This window comes from Arabidopsis thaliana (assembly GCF_000001735.4).
Source record: "Arabidopsis thaliana chromosome 1 sequence".
NCBI classification, from domain to species: domain Eukaryota; kingdom Viridiplantae; phylum Streptophyta; class Magnoliopsida; order Brassicales; family Brassicaceae; genus Arabidopsis; species Arabidopsis thaliana.
The window spans coordinates 10,421,942-10,440,888 of NC_003070.9; the positions used below are offsets into that span (position 1 = coordinate 10,421,942).

General features: G+C 38.4%; 8 protein-coding genes and 1 long non-coding RNA gene across 15 annotated transcripts; 6 read left to right on the forward strand and 3 right to left on the reverse strand.

Annotated features, from left to right (window-relative positions):
- The first annotated feature begins 350 nt into the window (after positions 1–350).
- Positions 351–2,572, forward strand: AT1G29760 (Putative adipose-regulatory protein (Seipin)). The gene is made up of 2 exons (NM_102716.4): positions 351–1,549; positions 1,705–2,572. The coding sequence occupies exons 1-2, from the start codon at positions 440–442 to the stop codon at positions 2,173–2,175; spliced, it is 1,581 nt and encodes a 526-aa protein (NP_174269.1). The 5' UTR covers positions 351–439; the 3' UTR covers positions 2,176–2,572.
- On the forward strand, positions 2,522–3,860 carry AT1G29770 (Haloacid dehalogenase-like hydrolase (HAD) superfamily protein). Its single transcript, NM_102717.4, has one exon. It carries the CDS (start codon positions 2,865–2,867, stop codon positions 3,699–3,701), a length of 837 nt encoding a protein of 278 aa, NP_174270.1. The 5' UTR covers positions 2,522–2,864; the 3' UTR covers positions 3,702–3,860.
- Positions 3,681–5,006, reverse strand: AT1G29775 (uncharacterized protein; the record flags this gene model as incomplete). Its single annotated transcript, NM_001332874.1, has 3 exons — positions 3,681–3,870; positions 4,837–4,937; positions 5,003–5,006. 3 exons carry the CDS (start codon positions 5,004–5,006, stop codon positions 3,853–3,855), a joined length of 123 nt encoding a protein of 40 aa, NP_001322418.1. The 3' UTR covers positions 3,681–3,852.
- Positions 4,838–7,202, reverse strand: AT1G29785. 3 transcript variants are annotated; one of them, NR_139807.1, is made up of 3 exons: positions 6,790–6,808; positions 6,063–6,150; positions 5,401–5,841 (listed from the first exon to the last, which is right to left on the reverse strand). It is a non-coding gene; the product is annotated as an other RNA (long non-coding RNA). The 3 variants fall into 3 exon arrangements; NR_139806.1 differs by having other exon boundaries at positions 4,838–5,841; positions 6,063–7,202; NR_139808.1 differs by lacking the exons at positions 5,401–5,841; positions 6,063–6,150 and having other exon boundaries at positions 6,554–7,197.
- Positions 5,009–5,674, forward strand: AT1G29780 (Haloacid dehalogenase-like hydrolase (HAD) superfamily protein; the record flags this gene model as incomplete). Its single annotated transcript, NM_102718.1, has 1 exon — positions 5,009–5,674. The coding sequence occupies one exon, from the start codon at positions 5,009–5,011 to the stop codon at positions 5,672–5,674; it is 666 nt and encodes a 221-aa protein (NP_174271.1).
- A 574-nt stretch (positions 7,203–7,776) lies between the features above and the next one.
- On the forward strand, positions 7,777–10,182 carry AT1G29790 (S-adenosyl-L-methionine-dependent methyltransferases superfamily protein; the record flags this gene model as incomplete). Of its 2 annotated transcripts, none has more annotated exons than NM_102719.7 (2): positions 7,777–9,235; positions 9,696–10,182. In NM_102719.7, one exon carries the CDS (start codon positions 8,084–8,086, stop codon positions 9,218–9,220), a length of 1,137 nt encoding a protein of 378 aa, NP_174272.2. In that variant the 3' UTR covers positions 9,221–9,235; positions 9,696–10,182. The 2 variants fall into 2 exon arrangements, with proteins under 2 accessions (NP_174272.2, NP_001117383.1); NM_001123911.4 differs by having other exon boundaries at positions 8,084–9,235; positions 9,587–10,030.
- Positions 10,183–10,657: 475 nt separating this feature from the next.
- On the forward strand, positions 10,658–13,500 carry AT1G29800 (RING/FYVE/PHD-type zinc finger family protein). Of its 2 annotated transcripts, NM_102720.4 has the most exons (6): positions 10,658–10,797; positions 11,145–12,050; positions 12,214–12,414; positions 12,489–12,684; positions 12,921–13,101; positions 13,191–13,500. In NM_102720.4, the coding sequence occupies exons 1-6, from the start codon at positions 10,795–10,797 to the stop codon at positions 13,234–13,236; spliced, it is 1,533 nt and encodes a 510-aa protein (NP_174273.3). In that variant the 5' UTR covers positions 10,658–10,794; the 3' UTR covers positions 13,237–13,500. The 2 variants fall into 2 exon arrangements, with proteins under 2 accessions (NP_174273.3, NP_001031110.1); NM_001036033.1 differs by having other exon boundaries at positions 10,660–10,797; positions 12,921–13,395.
- AT1G29810 (Transcriptional coactivator/pterin dehydratase) lies at positions 13,433–15,617 on the reverse strand (the record flags this gene model as incomplete). Of its 2 annotated transcripts, NM_102721.3 has the most annotated exons (7): positions 15,418–15,617; positions 15,278–15,324; positions 14,921–15,018; positions 14,258–14,343; positions 14,060–14,183; positions 13,866–13,934; positions 13,433–13,756 (listed from the first exon to the last, which is right to left on the reverse strand). In NM_102721.3, the coding sequence occupies exons 1-7, from the start codon at positions 15,463–15,465 to the stop codon at positions 13,665–13,667; spliced, it is 564 nt and encodes a 187-aa protein (NP_174274.2). In that variant the 5' UTR covers positions 15,466–15,617. The 2 variants fall into 2 exon arrangements, with proteins under 2 accessions (NP_174274.2, NP_001323366.1); NM_001332875.1 differs by lacking the exon at positions 15,418–15,617 and having other exon boundaries at positions 13,665–13,756; positions 15,278–15,398.
- A 98-nt stretch (positions 15,618–15,715) lies between these two features.
- AT1G29820 (Magnesium transporter CorA-like family protein) lies at positions 15,716–18,845 on the forward strand. Of its 2 annotated transcripts, none has more exons than NM_102722.4 (8): positions 15,716–15,757; positions 16,227–16,916; positions 17,166–17,354; positions 17,471–17,562; positions 17,697–17,756; positions 17,838–17,907; positions 18,022–18,225; positions 18,316–18,845. In NM_102722.4, exons 2-8 carry the CDS (start codon positions 16,278–16,280, stop codon positions 18,682–18,684), a joined length of 1,623 nt encoding a protein of 540 aa, NP_174275.2. In that variant the 5' UTR covers positions 15,716–15,757; positions 16,227–16,277; the 3' UTR covers positions 18,685–18,845. The 2 variants fall into 2 exon arrangements, with proteins under 2 accessions (NP_174275.2, NP_001117384.1); NM_001123912.1 differs by lacking the exon at positions 15,716–15,757 and adding an exon at positions 15,924–15,998.
- Positions 18,846–18,947: the final 102 nt, after the last annotated feature.

The following is an 18,947-nucleotide window of genomic DNA, read 5'->3' on the forward strand; positions in this document are numbered from 1 at the left end:
TAAACTATTTTATTATTTTATCACTAAAAGTTGATTAGTGAGATAAATTTCAGTCCAACACTCATATCTTTGTGGAAGACTATCTAACTAACCCACCAAACAATCACTTTCTAATCTCAGCTCTCAGATTCAGATACCTTGTATCTGTATTCATTAGTAGAAATTAATAGTAACTTCCTGTTTGACCAAAAAAAAAAATAGTAACTTCCCTAGGGTTAGTTTCATTTTTATCTTCGGTTCTCAATTATCCGGTTTGATGGTCCGCTCCGGTTATTGACTGCAAAGGCCAAAGAGTGACGTATATAAATAAATTTAAAATTAAATAAAAAAAACTCGGTCACGCCGTTTGTGAGCTATCACGCTTATCGCCACCGATGCTTTAGAAATTCCCCAAACTCACGCAATCTCTTCTTCTTCTTCTGGGTTATCATCACCATCAATGGACTCCGAGTCCGAGTCCGAGTCAAACCCTAGCACCACGGACGAATTCGATCGATTCCTCGACGCACCTGACGAATTTTACTACGATTGCTTACCGATTCGTTCCAATTCCCATCAACCTTCGTCTCTCTTACGGCGGCGAAAGTCGGCACATCGCCGGGATTTAATTTCGTCCGATATTGAAACGGAGCCATCTTCTTCTTCCGATGGATTTGATGTCGGTGAGAAATCCAGCTATGTGGAAAAGAACGCTGAGCTTAGAGGGGATATTGATACAAGCGACGTAATTGAATCAACTAAGGACTCAATTGATCTATCTTCAGAAAAGGAGAACGATTTGGATGTAATTAGTTCGTCTGGGAATGATATGGATGTAATTGATTCGGGTCGGAACCGGGTTGACCCGTTTCAGGAAGAATCCACGGTGACTACCGTGAGCAGCGATGATCAAGGAGACGACGACTACGCCGGATCGGTACCACAGTTTCGGGAGCCACCTAATTCCACTGAGTGGTCTCTCCTTGGGTTTTTGGTTGGGCTAGTGATCAAAGCAATCGAATTTCAAGTCAGTTTCATGACAAGCTTACTCACATTTCCTCCATGGCTTCTCCGTAACTGTTTTCTCTTCTTTTTCGATCCCTTTAGCACGATTAGGTTTGGCAGACGCTTTTTAATGGCAAGAGTAGCAGGAATAAGTGATATGATCTTTGGTTATATGAATCCTTTTAGGTTAAAAGATACAAAACAAATGTTGAGTATTGTGTGCAAGTTTGGTTGGGGTATGTTTTGGGCTGTTTATGTAGGCATTGTGTTGTTTGGCTTGTTGGTTTCGTCGCTTATGATTGGTGGTTATGTGATTAACCGTATAGCGGATAAACCATTTGAGGTCAAGGAGACCTTGAATTTTGATTACACCAAGAATAGTCCAGAAGCATATGTGCCCATATCCTCGTGTGCTGGTGTTGAATGTGAGGGAAGTTGCAAGGAAAGTAATGAAATGTCGAAGATCAGGGGTTTGCGAGTTATCCCTCGAGACCAGAAGTTAGATATCATTCTTTCAATGACATTACCTGAGTCTGCGTACAATAAAAATCTCGGCATGTTTCAGGTATTGGCATGAGATATATATCTTACACTCTAAGTCTAAGCATTGCAGTTTGCTCTGGCTTGAAATAGTTTCTCATGTGTATTCGTTTTTGTCCAATAAACATTTACTTATGTTTTGCTCATCCATTTTGATATGGGATCATGTGTTTATTGAAGGTTCGGGTGGACTTCTTATCTGTGGATGGTCAAACGATTGCTAGTATAAGGCGTCCGTGCATGTTAAGATTCAGAAGTGAGCCTATTCGTCTTGTTCAGACATTCTTCAAAGTGGTTCCGTTAGTGACAGGATATGTCTCTGAGATCCAAACCTTGAGCTTGAAGTTGAAAGGCTTTGTAGAAAAGGACATTCCCACTGCTTGCTTAAAGATAATAATCGAACAACGGGCAGAATTTCGACCCGGAGCAGGTATTCCAGAGCTGTACGATGCATCCCTATCGGTTGAATCCGGTCTTCCCTTCTTCAGAAAAATTATATGGAAATGGCGGAAGACTTTGTTCGTCTGGATCAGCATGAGTTTGTTCATTACGGAATTGCTTTTCACGTTGGTTTGTTGTAGACCTCTTATCATCCCAAGAACACAACCTAGAGACAGATCGCCTTCAAACCCAACTGGAGTCTGGAGGTAGATTATGAATCAACAGTTACTGTACATCATGTTTTTAACACGGCAATGGTATTTTCACTTCCTGTTAACTTTAGTTCCAAAAGTTCTTTGATTAAATTGTAAATTCATGCTTACTAATAAAAGTTTAATCTTATATATGGTTTGGATTTAAAATGTCCTTTAAAACGAGTGTGATGAGTGATATAATGGGTAATTTCAGTCTCTCTTCACAAGCAGTGTGTATAATGATTAGTAGTACTTAATTTAGTCAATATTACATGTACGTACAAGAGGTCTAATAAGATCCAAAAGTATATAAGCAGTCCAAAGCTAGTCATTTACTTTAACTGTAATCCCATGAAATTCTCTAAACCTTTCTATTATTTCAAACATTTTTTCCTTAACTTTCTGTTTTCACATTTATATATTGCTGTACAATGAGAAAATACATGGAGAAAACAATCAGAGCTCAAATATGTGTCAATGACTTAAAAACTGTTATTTTACTAAAAATAACTCAGAGCTAATCACAACCTGAATAAACTGAACTCTACCAAATCAAGTCCTCTTCTGTTCCAAAGCCAGTAGCTTGGAAGTTAGAACCTTTAAAGCATTATAAACATCTCACAATTTCTACAGGTTTCCATCTGAGCCAGCTGCACAAAAGAACCCGGAATTCTCATCAACGTTTTGAACTCTGATTTCTTGATAATGGCGTGTCATGGATTTCTGGGGAAACCGACGCCGAAATCATTTGGGCGTCATCATAAACATGCAAGGAAAAACCGGAATCATCAATCCAGATGTTTGGCTGCAGCCGTTGCAGCAGCTGGCTCCATCTTCACATCCCTCAACATGTCTATCTTCACATTCCACAACCGCCTCTTGCGTTGCGTCTCCAGGTTTTTGCGTCTCGCCACCACATCTAGCGCAACTCCTACCCGTCGACCCACCATGAAACAAGGCTACAAAAAACTCCATAAACGCGAGCCTCTGATAAGACGTAATGACAAGAAAAGGACAATCTTTCTTGATCTTGACGAAACATTGGTACATTCAACGATGGAACCACCAATCCGGGTTAATGTAGATTTCATGGTGAGGATAAAGATCGAAGGAGCCGTTATACCAATGTTTGTGGTAAAACGACCAGGAGTTACTGAGTTTCTTGAAAGGATCAGTAAGAACTATCGAGTGGCAATCTTCACAGCCGGGTTACCGGAATATGCTTCACAGGTTTTGGATAAACTTGACAAGAATCGTGTGATCTCACAGCGGCTATATCGAGATTCATGCACAGAAGTGAATGGAAGATATGCCAAAGACTTATCTTTGGTGGCGAAGAATGACCTCGGGAGTGTTTTGCTAGTTGACGATAACCCTTTCTCCTACTCGTTGCAGCCAGACAATGGAGTTCCCATTAAGCCATTTATGGATGACATGGAAGATCAAGAACTAATGAAGCTTGCAGAATTCTTCGATGGATGTTATCAGTACGAAGATCTAAGGGATGCAGCAGCAGAACTTCTATCCAGCAAGCTGATTTGATGCACATATATATGGAATTTGTTTGCAGAACCTGTTTTCAATCTTTTGGGATTCTTTCTATCTTTCTCTTGATCTTCTTTGGGGAGGGATGGTACAGAGTGACGGTATTTTTGTGTTGAAAAAGGATGCTCCTTATCCTTCTTCAGCGTTTTTACCTACAAAAATGCCCCTGCATAAAAATGTAAGCTGTTTTTCTTCAGAACATTAAAAAGTGTATAATGTAACCAAGAAAATTCACAAAGAAGGAAACAAAAAAGGAAGTTTTGGACTAGCAAATAATCAATGATATTAACATCTTAGTCTAAAGAGTTTGATTTGATCTAGTATGATATCCAGTAATAAGTCCCCACAGAATCTATCTTCAACGTATTGAGTATAAGAAAATAGTATTGCCTTGAATGGTTTTGAAACATCCATTGAACGCTTTTAATTACTTATTAGTGTTACTAGAGGTTCTGGTGGCTAAAATCCAAAGACAACAATGAACGAATGATTTACTGCAAGAAAATGACTCCAGTCAACTATAACGCTGAGGCTATAAACTTTCTATGCTTGAGACAGTTTCACAGAGCAATCACTCTTGAAGCTATGAGTTGTTCATGCTTGACCCATAAAACTCATTTAAGATATATATTTTTTTTCATATGAATAATGTAAAGAAGAATGAATTCAACAAATGAAACCTAATCAATTATAACTTATCAAATTTCAATAAGTGTGATTCATATTGGATAAAAACGATGTTAAAACTGGAACTATTTTAAGTTAGAAACAAATTCCAACAAGTTTTATAGTTTAACTAGTTAACCAGGGACACCAAAGCCACAGAGCCATACCTGTGAAGTAGCAACAACAACAGCAGCAATATACTTCAACTGTAATCCCATTAAAATCTCCACACCTCTAAATCTTAACTAAACTAAATAATGTATCTCTTGTTAGTTCATGTTGTGTGTACACTTGTCCATGAGTACATGAAACAGTAAAACTATGATCTAATTGTCCAAACTAAATTTTTCTAAAAGTAGGCATCTGCTCTACTTCACCACTAAATTCCCATAAACAAACAAAACTAAACCAAATGTATATTATCGTACAAAAAAGTTAGCAGAAGATGAATTCAGAAACATCTTACCACTACCAAGCCTTTCGTCTGAAGAGCTGCAAGCCTATTTTGTTCACCAAAACTTGTTTTCTTCATTGGGGAACCAAGCAACCGTGAGAAATCAATGGCATCTGAAAGAATCATCGAAAAAACCCCAGAAAATTCCAAGTTCCACAAACACCAACAGAAAAATTACCCATTAATGTCCATCTTGAAGTTTCATTGTCGCCTTCTGCGTTGTGTTTCCAGGTGCTTCACGGGCATCACCATCAGCTATCCAGCCACAAAACATGGCTATACAAAATTTGAGAAACTCGAGGACCCTCTGACAGGATATACCAACATGAAAAGGACAATCATCCTCGATCTTGATGAAACGTTGGTTCACGCAACAACACATCTTCCGGGAGTTAAACATGATTTCATGGTGATGGTGAAAATGGAAAGGGAGATAATGCCAATCTTTGTGGTGAAACGTCCTGGTGTGACTGAATTCTTGGAAAGACTTGGTGAAAACTACAAAGTGGTAGTTTTCACAGCTGGTCTGGAAGAATATGCTTCACAGGTTTTGGACAAGCTAGACAAGAACGGTGTGATCTCACAGCGGCTATATCGAGACTCATGCACGGAGGTGAACGGGAAATATGTAAAGGACTTATCTTTGGTAGTGGGGAAAGACCTCAGAAGTGCTTTGATTGTCGATGACAATCCATCTTCTTACTCATTACAGCCAGAGAATGGAGTGCCTATAAAGGCTTTTGTGGATGACCTGAAAGATCAAGAACTGTTGAATCTTGTGGAGTTTCTCGAAAGCTGTTACGCATATGAAGATATGAGGGATGCAGTCACGGATTTGCTCGCAAACTAGCTGGCTTAATGTGCATATGTCTTTATTTCCAGATCTGTTTTTCCTTTTCTTCGACGTTTTTTAGGGGGATAAGGGAAAGATGATTATACATATAGTAATCCGTTTTTTGCGTTGAAAAGGGATGCATCCTTCTTCAATGTTGCATATACCTAGATCATAAGCTTTTCCTGAAAACAAGAAAAACGTCACTTTTGTAAAGCATATATATGTGGAATAAAACATAGTTTAGTTGTATAGTATGAAACTTCCCTACTGCCTTATGATATTTTCACGAAATGATATGCGAAAAACCCTCAAAGAAGAAGCTACTATTGCAGATACAATGGTTTCTGTTCCTGAGTTCAAGTATTTCTTCAGCCATTAGGAAATTTATTGAAGCAGTACTTACACTAAAAGACGCCTTTAAGTAGATCTTTGCTCATTCTGGCCTTAGCAGCTCCTAACTTCCAAAACCGGCAGTGACGGGTAGAACAATTCTAAAACACAAATATAAATCCACTAAACCAGACAAGCCATAACATTTCTAATACGAACACATACCAAGGTACCAATCAGTGAACCACTTGATACTAAAAAGCTGCATTTTAAACACAAATACTATTGACTCCACTGAAGGCTTGATGGTTTCTTTGCGGTTCTTTTGTCGTTTACAATCTAAAAACACTGTGTTTATATCTATATGAAACACCAACATTACTTTAGTCTTCTACTCACACAAAAATTAGAGAAGTAAAGTACTTGATATATTCAGCTCAATTGAAAATTCTAGATATCAACAACACTTATTTCCATTTCTCTAACAATGTTGCAAGTCAAGAATCATACAGTATGATCGATTCATTTGAGAGCATGGTAGCTAAAGTGAATAGCTCAAAATCAAAACATAACAAGAAAGAAACACAAAATGAAGCACCTTTCAATAGATATGAGCAAAAAGATCCAGTACAATTCAAAACTTGTGACACTCAAAAACAATTACAACAATAACACCAAACAGAGATTACAAAACGGAACAAGCGATTCAATACAAGCCAAAAAAATTAGAAAGAAAACAACTTTCTCTCTATCTCCATCGAAACTCCGCAAGAACTACAACAAGCTATTTAAGATCAAACCTGTTAATTCATAATTCACAAAGGAAGACTTGACTTGGAAGTCGCAAGGCTTCAGCTTTACTGAAGCACAAGTCATCAAGAGCTTCACTACGACACCACCTGCATCTAGGGAAAGCCGAACACTGAGATCTGCTCCGCATCTCGCAGCACTTGAGTTTCCTATTAGTCTTGCCCGGCTTCGGATTCGTCTGGATCTCTAACAGCTCACGATCCAAAACATGAACTTCAGATTCGGGAGAAGAAAGCGATGGAGAGAGTAAAAGGAGGAAGAAGATGATGAGTAGAAGAAAGAGAGACGAGAAGCTTGAGCTAGATTCCGGCATTGACACAGTAGAGTCTGTATTTTTAGAAAGTTGTCTCTTTTTTTGTGTACTCAGAGAAAAGGGGAAGAGTGTCAAGATCTTTCTCGAGTTAGCCTACAAATCTACACACGTGTGAGAATATATTCACTCGTGTGGGCGCATATTAGCGGTTACAATTATCAAAAGGCAGTTACTTTGTGAAGCAGTGTTTTTCACTTTAAGCTTCCCAACTTTTTAGCTCTACAAATTTTGTCCAAATTGATCCATGTTAAGATATTAGTTTCAAAGTTCTTATAGATTTATGTTATCGATTAGATTCAAAGTTCATAGTTTAATCTCAATTTGTAATAAATCATGATCCTAAAATATGTCATATTATGGTAAGTGCTTAAAAATTAGAAGAGTAAAACACTTGAACTATGTTAATGTGTGAAGATAAAATAGTTAGTTATGTTGCTGGAGATATGTTTGATGCTGATTATATTCTCCATCAAGTAACAAAATTGATACCACTAATTTCAGATACATAATGAATTAATGATCCCATCTTGTTGCAATAAAGACACAACTAGTCTGAAAAAAGAAGAAAGAGGACAAGACATGTGAACACATTACAGATCTGTTTAAATTTGTTTGTGCTTATTAAACCAAGAAATTTAACTGTTTTCTTTACTGTTCCAACAACTTTTCACCAGGATTATTACTCCTCCATGCAAAAACTTGGGAAAAAAAAAACTAATAATGACATTGGATTCGATGTTTCTCTTTTCCCATTGTAATAATAGTAATTTTATAAACTCAGATCTCTGTTTTGACTAGCGAGTCTCCTACATGAAAAAGCTTATCTTACACTTATTTCGCTAAGTGTCACTACCTCCAAGATTCTAAAACCGTAACCCACAAATCTCGTCTTTAAAGACACCATTAAAGCTCAAGAATCTCTGTGTGAGAGACTTCAAGAACTTGGATCCGAGCCATATCCAAGAAGAAAAATGGCGGGATTCACCATGAGCTTGAACTTGCTTCTACTAGTAGCAATGGTAGCTACAAACATCCTCTCACTCTACCACCTCTCCTCCACCACAAATTTCTTCCAATCCACCGTCAAATCCTCACAATCCTCTGTTCCCACAGTTCCCGATCACCTCCTCCGTCAGCTCCACACTATCCGCGCCGCTATTAACCACCTCACAACTCACCAACCAGACAAATCAACTTCAACCTCGACCTCACGCGCCGCCGTCTCCTCCTCCTCCTCCTCCACCGCGCCTAAAGAGCTTTTAATCTACTCTAAGCTCTCACCTATAGCTTCAGCTTGTCATAACTACCCTGACCTTCTTCATGAGTATATGAACTACACTCCTTTCTCTCTTTGTCCTTCTGACACCGATCTCGTCGAGAAACTCATCCTCCGTGGCTGCCACCCACTTCCTCGCCGTCGTTGCTTCTCACGAACGCCGCGAAATCCTTCAGATTCGAAACCTGAATCTAATGTTCTCTGGTCTTACTACTCTTGCAAGAGCTTTGATTGTTTGATTACTAAGTTCTCTGATCTAGGGTTTGATCTCTCCTTAGAGAAATCCAAATCTCAGTTCTCTGCTTACAAATCCGAGCTTGATCTTCCGATCTCGCAGCTTCTCCAGATCGCTAAATCTGCTAATTCTGTTCTCCGTCTTGGTATCGATGTCGGTGGTGGTACTGGATCTTTCGCTGCTGCGATGAAGGCTCGTAATGTTACGGTTTTGACCACGACGATGAATTTTAATGCGCCGTATAGTGAAGCGGTGGCGATGAGAGGACTTGTGCCGCTTCATGTGCCGTTACAGCAACGGCTTCCGGTGTTTGATGGTGTTGTGGATTTGGTTAGGTGTGGAAGAGCGGTGAATCGGTGGATTCCGGTGACGGTTATGGAATTTTTCTTCTTTGATTTGGATAGGATTCTTCGTGGTGGTGGTTATCTTTGGTTGGATCGGTTCTTTAGTAAAAAAGTTGATCTTGAAAATGTTTATGCACCGATGATCGGGAAATTGGGGTATAAGAAGGTGAAATGGGCGGTGGCTAACAAAGCTGATTCGAAACATGGTGAAGTTTTCTTGACGGCTTTGCTTCAAAAACCTGTTGCAAGATGATAAAATCTTTCTGAGGTACATTGTGAATTTGGTTTTGGTACAACTTTGTGGACTTAGTCAGAGATTCACAATTCTTATTATGTAGTTTGAGTTTAAAATGGTAGATATGTGCTTTTTGTTGCTTTGAACAGTGCTACTTATGTTGGACTTTGTGGAACTTTTGTTTTCTTATGTTTCTTCTAAACAAGATGCGAAATTGTAGGTTGGTTCTAGTCAATCAAAGACATTGTAGCTAGTTTAAAACATTACACTGTTATAGGTTCTGAAGCTTGTTTCTGCAATGTCTCAATAGGAAGTTCTCAATGACTGGTTTTGTATTAGCGCTTAGACATTTACTCTGTTCTTAAGAAACTTTTCTTCGTCTAGTTCAGTGGCAGGAGACTTGGATGTTGTGTCTTTCGTTTTGTCTGTCAGTTCCTGGCTTGTGCTTGTTTCTGGTTTCACGCCTGATTCAAAGATGTGGGTTGTTATGCAGGGCTATTTCCTCGACTTTGTTAGCAAACAGCTTACTTTTGTTGAAGATTTGGAAAGCAAGATTTTTCAACGATTTCAGATATTGCTTTTTTCCAGATGTAAGCACACAAGCAATGATGTTATTTATGCGAAAGAAGAACTAGGGGAATTGTAAGCCAAGGTTTGATCTATTGTTGGTAGAGGGAGATTGGTTAAACGGTGGTATACATAAATTATGGAGTCTTCTACTTTGATTCTGTCATAGATAATATGCATTTATATTATTCCTAAGATGGTAAGTTTTGTGGAAGGCTGATTGTAGAATGGTTAAGAAGTTTCATGATAAAGTTCAAGCTTCTGAAAGTTATTCGTTTTATGACGTTTGAAATGTTTATAACGTAAATACTTCTTCTTCGCTATAATTTATATGTTCCCAAACCTTAGCCAAGCCCACAAGACCTGGCATGAGGCTAAACGCAAATCTGAACCTGAACCTGAATCTGAGCCTGACTTGCTTTTACTCTTATAGCTTTTCTGGCTCTTTCTTACTTCGTATTGCTTCACCTGCATGCAAGATCTTTGAGCTAGCAAATGCTCAATCAAGATGAGCTCGTACTCTCCTAATTTTCTGTGTACAAATCCACACAACCGAAAGAAGTAAGGCGCGATCTTGCTAGGCTTTCTTTTTAGAACTCTTACCAGTTAATAAGAACCTATCAAGCCTTTAACCAAACTCCATAAAATTATCATAGTAGAATCTTCAAAGTTCAAATCCAGCAAAGCTAGTTTATGAGTGAGTGTATCCATGTGACTTCCATTAGTTGATCTCACTTCTTACCGACGCCTTTAACACACTTCTTAGACGTAATATATATGGGGTTAATGAACAAAATGAAAGGTTTGGTGTCAAAAATATAAGAGATGGATAATATGAGGACTAAAGTATAATAAAGATAAATATGATGATTATGTGGTCGCGTCTCAGAAAGGTTAGCGACGGTGTTAACTTGTAAAGTTGTTGTAATCGTTTTCCAGACGACATAGTCGTGTTTCGGAGTTTCTGAAATTTGTAAAAATCGAAAGATTGGCTTCGCAATCGAGACAAGGAACAACTCTAGAACATGGTGAGTTTTACGCTTACCGATTTTGATTCCACTCACAATTTTTCTTCTCTTTAAAATCAATTTCTACGCGATCATACCAATTTCTAGGGTTATCACTTTTATTCAAAATTCTTTCGTGATTGTGGAGAAATGTTTTTAATTTAATAATAAAATTACTGATTTTTATGGAAAAAAAGAATTTAGTCTCAAAGTTATTTGTATCAGTATGATCCTTAGCTTAATAGACATCTCACATGTGTTTGGTGTTTTTAATTTTTGTATATCATTGTCTTGATAACAAGTTAAAGGTCTAAACTTTAAGCTTGAAATGGTTTGTTTAACTTTTTCTCCTTGAATGGTGATCATAGGATGAAAGAGATCGAGAAATTCGTGCTTCTCATGGTGATTCTAATGCTGGTAATGTCGTTAGTCAAAGCATAGAGAATACTAGAGAAGAAGATTCTGGTTCATGTGAAGGCTTTGTTGAAGAGAGCAAAAGACTGGAACCGGAACAACAAAAGCATGGTAAATATTTTTTCTATGACACACCGCTTTCTGAGGAAACCGGGGTTTGGATACCTGTTTCAGTCCCACCCATGTTAGAACCTGATCATGAGGAATGGTCAAGAGGTCTTAGTTTCAATGGTGGTTACTTCCCTGAAGGAGATATGGGATGGGACCAGATATTTGATGAAGATAAGGAGTTAACTATGTGGGATGTGATAGTTGATATGTTACTTGCAGCGCGTGGTAAAGCGAGTGCTCTTAGTTCTGGCAACCTTGAGAGATGTGGCATTAATTTTTTGTCGGGACATCTTCTTGAACAAGCTTGGCAAGATATGGCTCATACTCTTACTGAGGCTAACTTTGGTAATGCAAGAGAGATTCTGGAGACTGAGCCACCCAAGTGGCTACCGGATAGCGCTGCTTCTGCTTGTATGCTATGTAGTGTGAGGTTTCATCCAATTATGTGTTCCCGTCATCACTGTCGATATTGTGGAGGAATATTCTGTAGGGATTGTTCTAAAGGAAAAAGCTTGGTTCCTGTAAAGTTTCGTGTTTCAGATCCCCAGAGGGTTTGTGATGTGTGTTTTGTGAGGTTGGAGTCTGTGCAGCCTTATTTGATGGACCAAGTGAGTCCTGCTGCTCAGTTGCCAACCCATGACTTGACAGATCTTAGTACGTTGAGGTCTTGGGTGAATTTTCCATGGGGACAATCCATGGAGTATGAGATCTATAAGGCGACAAACACTCTTCGGGGTTATATAACCAAGGTGAGATTTGTGGTCCTTAATTCACTTTAAGCTTCTTTAATTTTTGTGAAGTTAGTAGCAGTGTTAAATGTCAGCTATGTCACTGTGTCAATGGGCGACTTGCCTCTGTCTGTGAAATTCAGAATTCTAATAGTGTGTTGATAATTTGAAAATCTCTCATCAGGTTGGTTCTTCGAGAACTGAGAGGTCCATCCCAGATGCCATTTTAAGACAAGCAAAAGGTCTTGCAGTAATCACTGTTGCCAGAGTTGGAGTTATGGTTACATATAAAATCGGGACTGGACTTGTGGTTGCTCGTAGAGATGATGGCTCCTGGTCTCCACCCTCTGCCATCTCTTCATTTGGTTTGGGATGGGGTGCTCAGGTAACATAGCTCTTTTAGTAATCCGTAGATATTGCAAACAGTGTTTGTTCTATATTCTCATCACTCACCTGTAGGCAGGAGGAGAGTTCATAGACTTTATTATCGTTCTGAGAACTCGTGAAGCCATCCAAACGTTTGGGAGTAACACCCATCTTGTTGTTGGAGCTGGTTTAAGCGCTGCAGTTGGTGTGACTGGACGAGCAGTTGAAGCGGATATCCGAGCAGGTAGTGGTGGATATGCTGCTTGCTACACCTACAGCTGCAGCAAAGGTAACCAGATTCATGTGTGTCTAGCCAAAATAGTTTTCAGTAGGTTTTTTGGTTAAGGTTTCTTACACTTCTTCCCTTCGATGTCTAAAACGAGATTTCATGGGCCACTCTAAATCTACAACCATTATAATATTCCTATTAAAAAATCGTTTTTGGAACTAAGCCTCATAATCAGTCTGTATATTCTCCTTTTTTGGGGTTGCAAAATCCTTACGTAATCACTATTATATGAACAGGTGCATTTGTCGGATGCTCGCTTGAAGGAAGCATTTTCACAACACGTACAAGTGAGAACTCACGGTTCTATGGGAGCCAGTCCCTAGCTGCGTCTGACATCCTCCTTGGCTCTTTGCCAAGGCCACCTGCCGCTGCTGCACTCTACCGTGCGCTTGGCGATCTGTATCAGAAGATGGGGAGGTGATGTTAACACAGTTTAAGGGAATTTGTAATTCTGACTTTAATGATGGAAAAGTTCCTGACCTGGAAAACTTCTTGTTGGTGTGCAGTGAAACTGTTCGGTCTCCGGCAATTTCTCCATTGTCTGAAGACTAAACTTGTTCGATTCGCTTCATCTCGTTGGAAGAATGATTGACAACTATCTTGTATAGATTCATGCAATTCTTGAATGTACATAGTTTGTGGAGGTTTGATAGTATGTGGTTTGTAAATAAACATACATTATTATCTGAAGTTATAAATTGTTTCATACTTAAATCCCCTGATTTTTTTTTTTTGATTTTTTTTTTTTGAGATTGTAAGACTAGAAACAGCTTTACAAGAACCATAAGACACAAAAGAAACATTACTCTCTCTGTCATTTTGTTCTCATCTTACATAGATCTAAAGCTTGTGTGGCATGCTTCAAAGAGTTTTAAGACCAACACATCCCAGTTATGGCTTCAAGATGCTTATTCATATTGACCTCTGAGCCAGTCTTTAAAGATGTTTCTTTAGCTTGCAGAATTCATCTTGATTCCATTTCACTTAGCAACTTTCTTCTTCCTCAGAAGATCTTCCACTTGGAGCTCGTTGATCTTAGCAGCAAGAATGAAGTCGTTTTCTGTCAAACCACCTGTTGCAAAAGAATCCGATATCACTTAGTCAGCACTTGATGAGGGGCTTCTTGAGATTCAGGCATTTGATAAGATTCATATCAAAAACACAGAGACCATGATTCTCACCTATCGCATGTGTCCATATCTCAATTTTCACATTATTCCAGCCGACCAGATGCAAATCTGGGTGATGACCTGCATCAATATCGGTCCATGCGTGAGACAAAATAATAACAGATCTTCCTTGAGCTATCTTTTTTGAAAAACTTACTCAGAAGGGTCACAGAACACATGTGTTGTATTGCTGATGATTTATTTACCTTCTGATTCAGCGATATCAGCTACACGTTGGAAGAAATCTAGCCCCTTTGTAAAACTTTTCACCCTCCATGACCGATGCAGCTTTAATGTATCATTGTCATTGGCCAAATCCCATCCAGCAACCTGTGTAAAAGGAACAATTGAGGGATACATACTATAGACCTCACCTGCAATAATAAGAAGTACAAACGTATTACCTTTTGAAGTAGGTCTTGGGCACTTTGTTCGGTCATGGCGCGCAGATCCTTCGCATTGCATGGCACACACTTTTTGGTTGATAAATCTAGGACAAAGATATGAAAACAGAGCGAAAAGAATACCATATTAATAACCAATTTACATGGTTTTAGAGTTTTTGGTTATAAATGCTGAAGAAGTAGTTTACAAGGGCGACACAAGGAAATCATAGCAATATTCTCCAAAACTTCAAAACTTTAGAAACGACATGACAAAAGAAGTTGGAATTTACTACAAGACAGCAGAAAACTACTTAAGCTAGTATGGACATGAGAATGATGGATACTGATACATGAATTGATCTGGTGTAACTTTTGTCTTCCCATTACACAATGGAAGATTGACACTTGTTTGAAACTTATTCTTACAGACTCGTCATCATCTTGCCCCTAATTCACCACGGACGATGGGAAAAGGCTAAGGGGTCTCCAACAGAAGTTGTTCTAATATTGTAGAGGTGAGTGAAATCATTTGCTGTTTTTATGTCATAGAAAAAGCTTAGGGTGGCTACTGCCTCAATAAACACAAGTACCAAACAAATGAAGCATGTCATGATTCAGTCAAAACAAGGAATTCTTGATTCAAATATCAAATGGTAGAGCAGCGGAATGACTAATTTATACCTGCGAGGGAGCAAAATGTTCTAGCTCCAGAAGCAGAACCACCAGTTGTGGATGATCTAACACTATCTGTTGACATCTTACTCGTCCAATGAACAAAACTGCAAGGAAATTGCATAAATATTACATCTTTACATGCCAGGACTTGTGTAAATCCTAGAGAAAGTTGTCATCTATGGAACTCAAACAAATGGAGAATAATATCAAATAAACCAATAGTCGTAGGTATTAACAAATCAGTGAATCTGAACTAAGAACACATACATATCAAACCCAGATTTATAATTACAACCTAAGTATCAAAATCCGTCCTTTGCTACTATTCTTCACCAAAATCAAAAATCTAATTCAAATTATTACCGTTTGTGACGTCTGTACAGATTATTGAACAATGATGCAGCTGGAACCTAACAAAAAAAAAAGAGAGGTAAACACACACGCAAATCCCTGATATACATACATGCACATAAACATACACGAAGAGGGTGATTTTGGTTAACCTGTGTTCTAGAGATTGAGAAAAGTTTAGGTAGCAAGAGCCGACTCATTGGTGCCGAAGCCGTTGCGGAGCAGAAATTTCCGGGGAGAGTTTTGTAATACTTACTAATCGTGAAAGTGAGGGGTTAAATGACAAAATTTCTTAAGTTTGTGGTTAAATCTGTAAGAATCTAAAACATATGGAGCAAATATGTTGACGCGCGTCTCTTAAAGCTTGCTACTTGCTTTTAAAGTATTCGTAATTAGGGTGTCAAAAAGAAGAAAAGATATAAAAAGTATCAAAATTGCGAACTCTGAGTGTTGGATTAGGCATCTGGAGAAAAGAGATAACCTGCTTCCATGGTGAGATTTTGGTTTCTCGAAAGTTTTACGTTTCTTTATTGGAGATTTTTGACTAAATTAGAGATCACATTTAAGTTGAATTCTCTAGAAACCAGTAGAAACTTTGTATGATCTTATCAGTCGAATTTGTGTATCTCCTTATCTCAATAAACTTGTTCTTTCAATCATGTTCATCTTTGGATTATAATTACTTTCTGATGAACTTGCTATTTCTAATTATAAATTCTGGGCCTACTCTAAGGTTACTTTGTTTGAAACCTCATCTTCTTGAGTCTAAAGTTTTGGAATTTATGCTATTCCGTACTTTAATTATGTTACTTGCATGTTATTTTCTTGTATTTGTTGCGTCAAATTTGCAGTTTTGGTGTTGTTGTTAGTTTGCTGCTTTGATCTCATACAATGAGCTTTGTTATGTTTGAATTCTCTACAGAGTTGTGTTAAATCAACATCTTTCTGTTTGATCTTGCAGAGTTTAAATTATCTGTCTTGAGAAGCTGGTAGATTTTTCTATTGATGAACAATGGGTGAGAACGGGGAGAATCATTCAGTCTCTCAAGAGAGTAAATCCAAGAAGCTTGAGAGTAAAAATCATTCAGGTGTTCCCAAGAGCGATCTTTGGACTGATGGGATTATTTGTGCCTTTGAGTTTATTCGAGGTCCGAAAAAACATGTTGATTCAAAACAACTTGAGAAAGGTGCTTTGAAGCAAGAAGATGGACCAATCAGTCATAGTTTCCCTGGTCATAACCCGTTTGTTGATTCGTCTCCAGTTGATGATTTAAGGTCAAGGTCGGTATCTTCTTTGGATTTTAAAGAGGCTCATTTGCTTCCATCAGGGCATGTTGAGAGATATGAGGGAAGTCATTGGGTACCTATTGGTTGGGCTAGAATAACTGAACTAGTTCAAATGGTTCAAGTAAACGCTGAGTGGCCTAATCTAGAGTTGATTGATGATGAAGAAGATGTCCCTGTTACAGATTTAGCAGCTCCGTATTGGGAACGACCAGGTGGCCCTACATGGTGGTGTCACTTGTCTGCTGGAAACTCTTTTGTTGAGGGATGGCTTAGAAGTGCTACGTGGTTGCATCCTGCAATTAGTCTGGCATTGAGGGATGAAAGTAAGCTAATAAGTGAACGGATGAGACATCTTCTATATGAGGTATGTGCATATTCAAGTTGAGTGTCAAAATTCAGCCACCTAATTTTGGTTTATAGACATGTTCTATTGAAATACTTCCACATGGATCATAGTGGTTTTGATATAATTAAAAAATATTTGTTAGTCTCTGAGCATAGTATGTCTTTCATTTAGTGTTACATCAAATGTCCCGTTACAGTTTAAACATTTACGTGTAGTGTATTTTCTTGGATGTTGTTTTTTTACTTCAGTTCTGTTGCATATCCTTAGGTTCCAGTGAGAGTAGCTGGTGGTTTATTGTTTGAACTTTTAGGACAATCAGTTGGTGATCCAGTAATCAGTGAGGATGATGTACCCGTTGTTTTCCGCTCTTGGCAAGCGAAGAACTTCTTAGTTTCCGTGATGCACATAAAAGGAAATGTAACGAACACCAATGTCCTTGGTATAACTGAAGTAGAGGTTAGTTCAAAAAGTGTCAAAATATTCTACTTAATAAGAATCTTCAAGCTTAAATAACACAAGGCTATAATATGGGTTCTGACCTACGCTAATTTTCCTTATGATTCTCCTGATAGGAGCTGCTTTATGCAGGAGGTTATAATGTACCAAGAACGGTTCATGAGGTTATAGCACACTTGGCTTGCCGTCTTTCTCGATGGGATGATAGGTGACAACAGTTTTCTGATTTACCTTTACTCTAATGAACGCTTGCCTAGTTTTGCTGACCAGAAAAGTGACTTGAGTTTTATACCATGCTCTTGTCTGGAAAGTATCTAATTGGTTGTCCTTGATTGGCTATAGATTATTCCGTAAATCCATATTTGGTGCAGCCGATGAAATCGAATTGAAGTTTATGAACAGGTTCTTAAAAATATGTATCCGTTTGTTTTGATAATACACAATGCATGTTTAACTAAAGATACTATCCTTTCTTGTTATTAGGAGAAACTATGAGGATTTGAATCTTTTCAGTATCATTCTCAACCAAGAGATCAGAAAATTATCAAGACAGGTCACCTTCTCTTCATTCTCAAACCTGTCTTGATATGTTTTAAATGAGATCTGATGTTTGTGCGTGGGATGGACTATAGTCATGGGCATGACATCTTCCTTTTTTTCATGGCAGGTCATCCGAGTGAAGTGGTCACTACACGCGAGAGAGGAGATTATCTTTGAGCTTCTCCAGCATTTGAGGGGAAACATAGCTCGACATCTCTTAGATGGTTTGAGGAAGAACACAAGGGAAATGTTGGAAGAACAAGAAGCAGTTCGTGGACGTCTCTTCACAATTCAAGATGTCATGCAAAGCAGTGTCCGCGCTTGGTTACAGGTTCTTACTCCACCGAACAAAATTAAAATCGTATCTCATAAATCTAGCATAATGGATCCATTTGGCTAAAACCCCAGTTTGCATTTTCAGGACAAAAGCTTGAGAGTAAGCCACAACTTGGCCGTCTTCGGAGGATGTGGTCTTGTACTTACCATCATCGTAGGGCTGTTTGGGATCAATGTGGATGGGATCCCGGGGGCGCAGAACACGCCTTATGCGTTTGGTCTATTCACTTTTCTGATGGTTCTCCTTGGGGCTATTCTGATTGTGGTTGGTTTGGTATACTTGGGGCTCAAAAAACCCATTACAGAAGAACAAGTAGAAGTTAGAAAGCTGGAGCTACAAGACGTGGTTAAGATATTTCAACACGAAGCGGAGACTCATGCCCAACTCCGTAGAAACAACCTTTCTCCTACTGCTGGAGATGTCTTTGATGCTGATTATATTCTCATCCAGTAAACAAACTTGGAATCTATTTTCTGTTAAGATACTACTAAATTCAGAGAGATGTCAATACAATGTTGTTGCATAAAAGATAAAAGTAGTCTGAATCACTGAGAGAACAAAGCTATTAAGTCGAGGTCTCTGTTAAATTTTTATGTGCCAGCATCTATTTCGCTAAAATTTCGACCAAATTATTCGTCTTCCATATTCTTCCAATTGTACATTTCATGTCTGAAATAGTAAAAGAGTGAGTAACGAAGAATTATTTTGGTTACAAT

Coding starts and splice junctions, on each gene's coding strand:
- AT1G29770 (NM_102717.4), top strand. CDS start 2,865: ATGGCGTGTCATGGATTTCTGGGGAAACCGACGCCGAAATCATTTGGG.
- AT1G29800 (NM_102720.4), top strand. Junction 12,415..12,488: donor GTTTGGGATGGGGTGCTCAG/GTAACATAGCTC, acceptor ACTCACCTGTAG/GCAGGAGGAGAGTTCATAGA. Junction 13,102..13,190: donor CTGTATCAGAAGATGGGGAG/GTGATGTTAACA, acceptor GTTGGTGTGCAG/TGAAACTGTTCGGTCTCCGG.
- AT1G29820 (NM_102722.4), top strand. CDS start 16,278: ATGGGTGAGAACGGGGAGAATCATTCAGTCTCTCAAGAGAGTAAATCC. Junction 16,917..17,165: donor TGAGACATCTTCTATATGAG/GTATGTGCATAT, acceptor GCATATCCTTAG/GTTCCAGTGAGAGTAGCTGG. Junction 17,757..17,837: donor GAATTGAAGTTTATGAACAG/GTTCTTAAAAAT, acceptor TCTTGTTATTAG/GAGAAACTATGAGGATTTGA.
- AT1G29760 (NM_102716.4), top strand. CDS start 440: ATGGACTCCGAGTCCGAGTCCGAGTCAAACCCTAGCACCACGGACGAA. Junction 1,550..1,704: donor AAAATCTCGGCATGTTTCAG/GTATTGGCATGA, acceptor TGTTTATTGAAG/GTTCGGGTGGACTTCTTATC.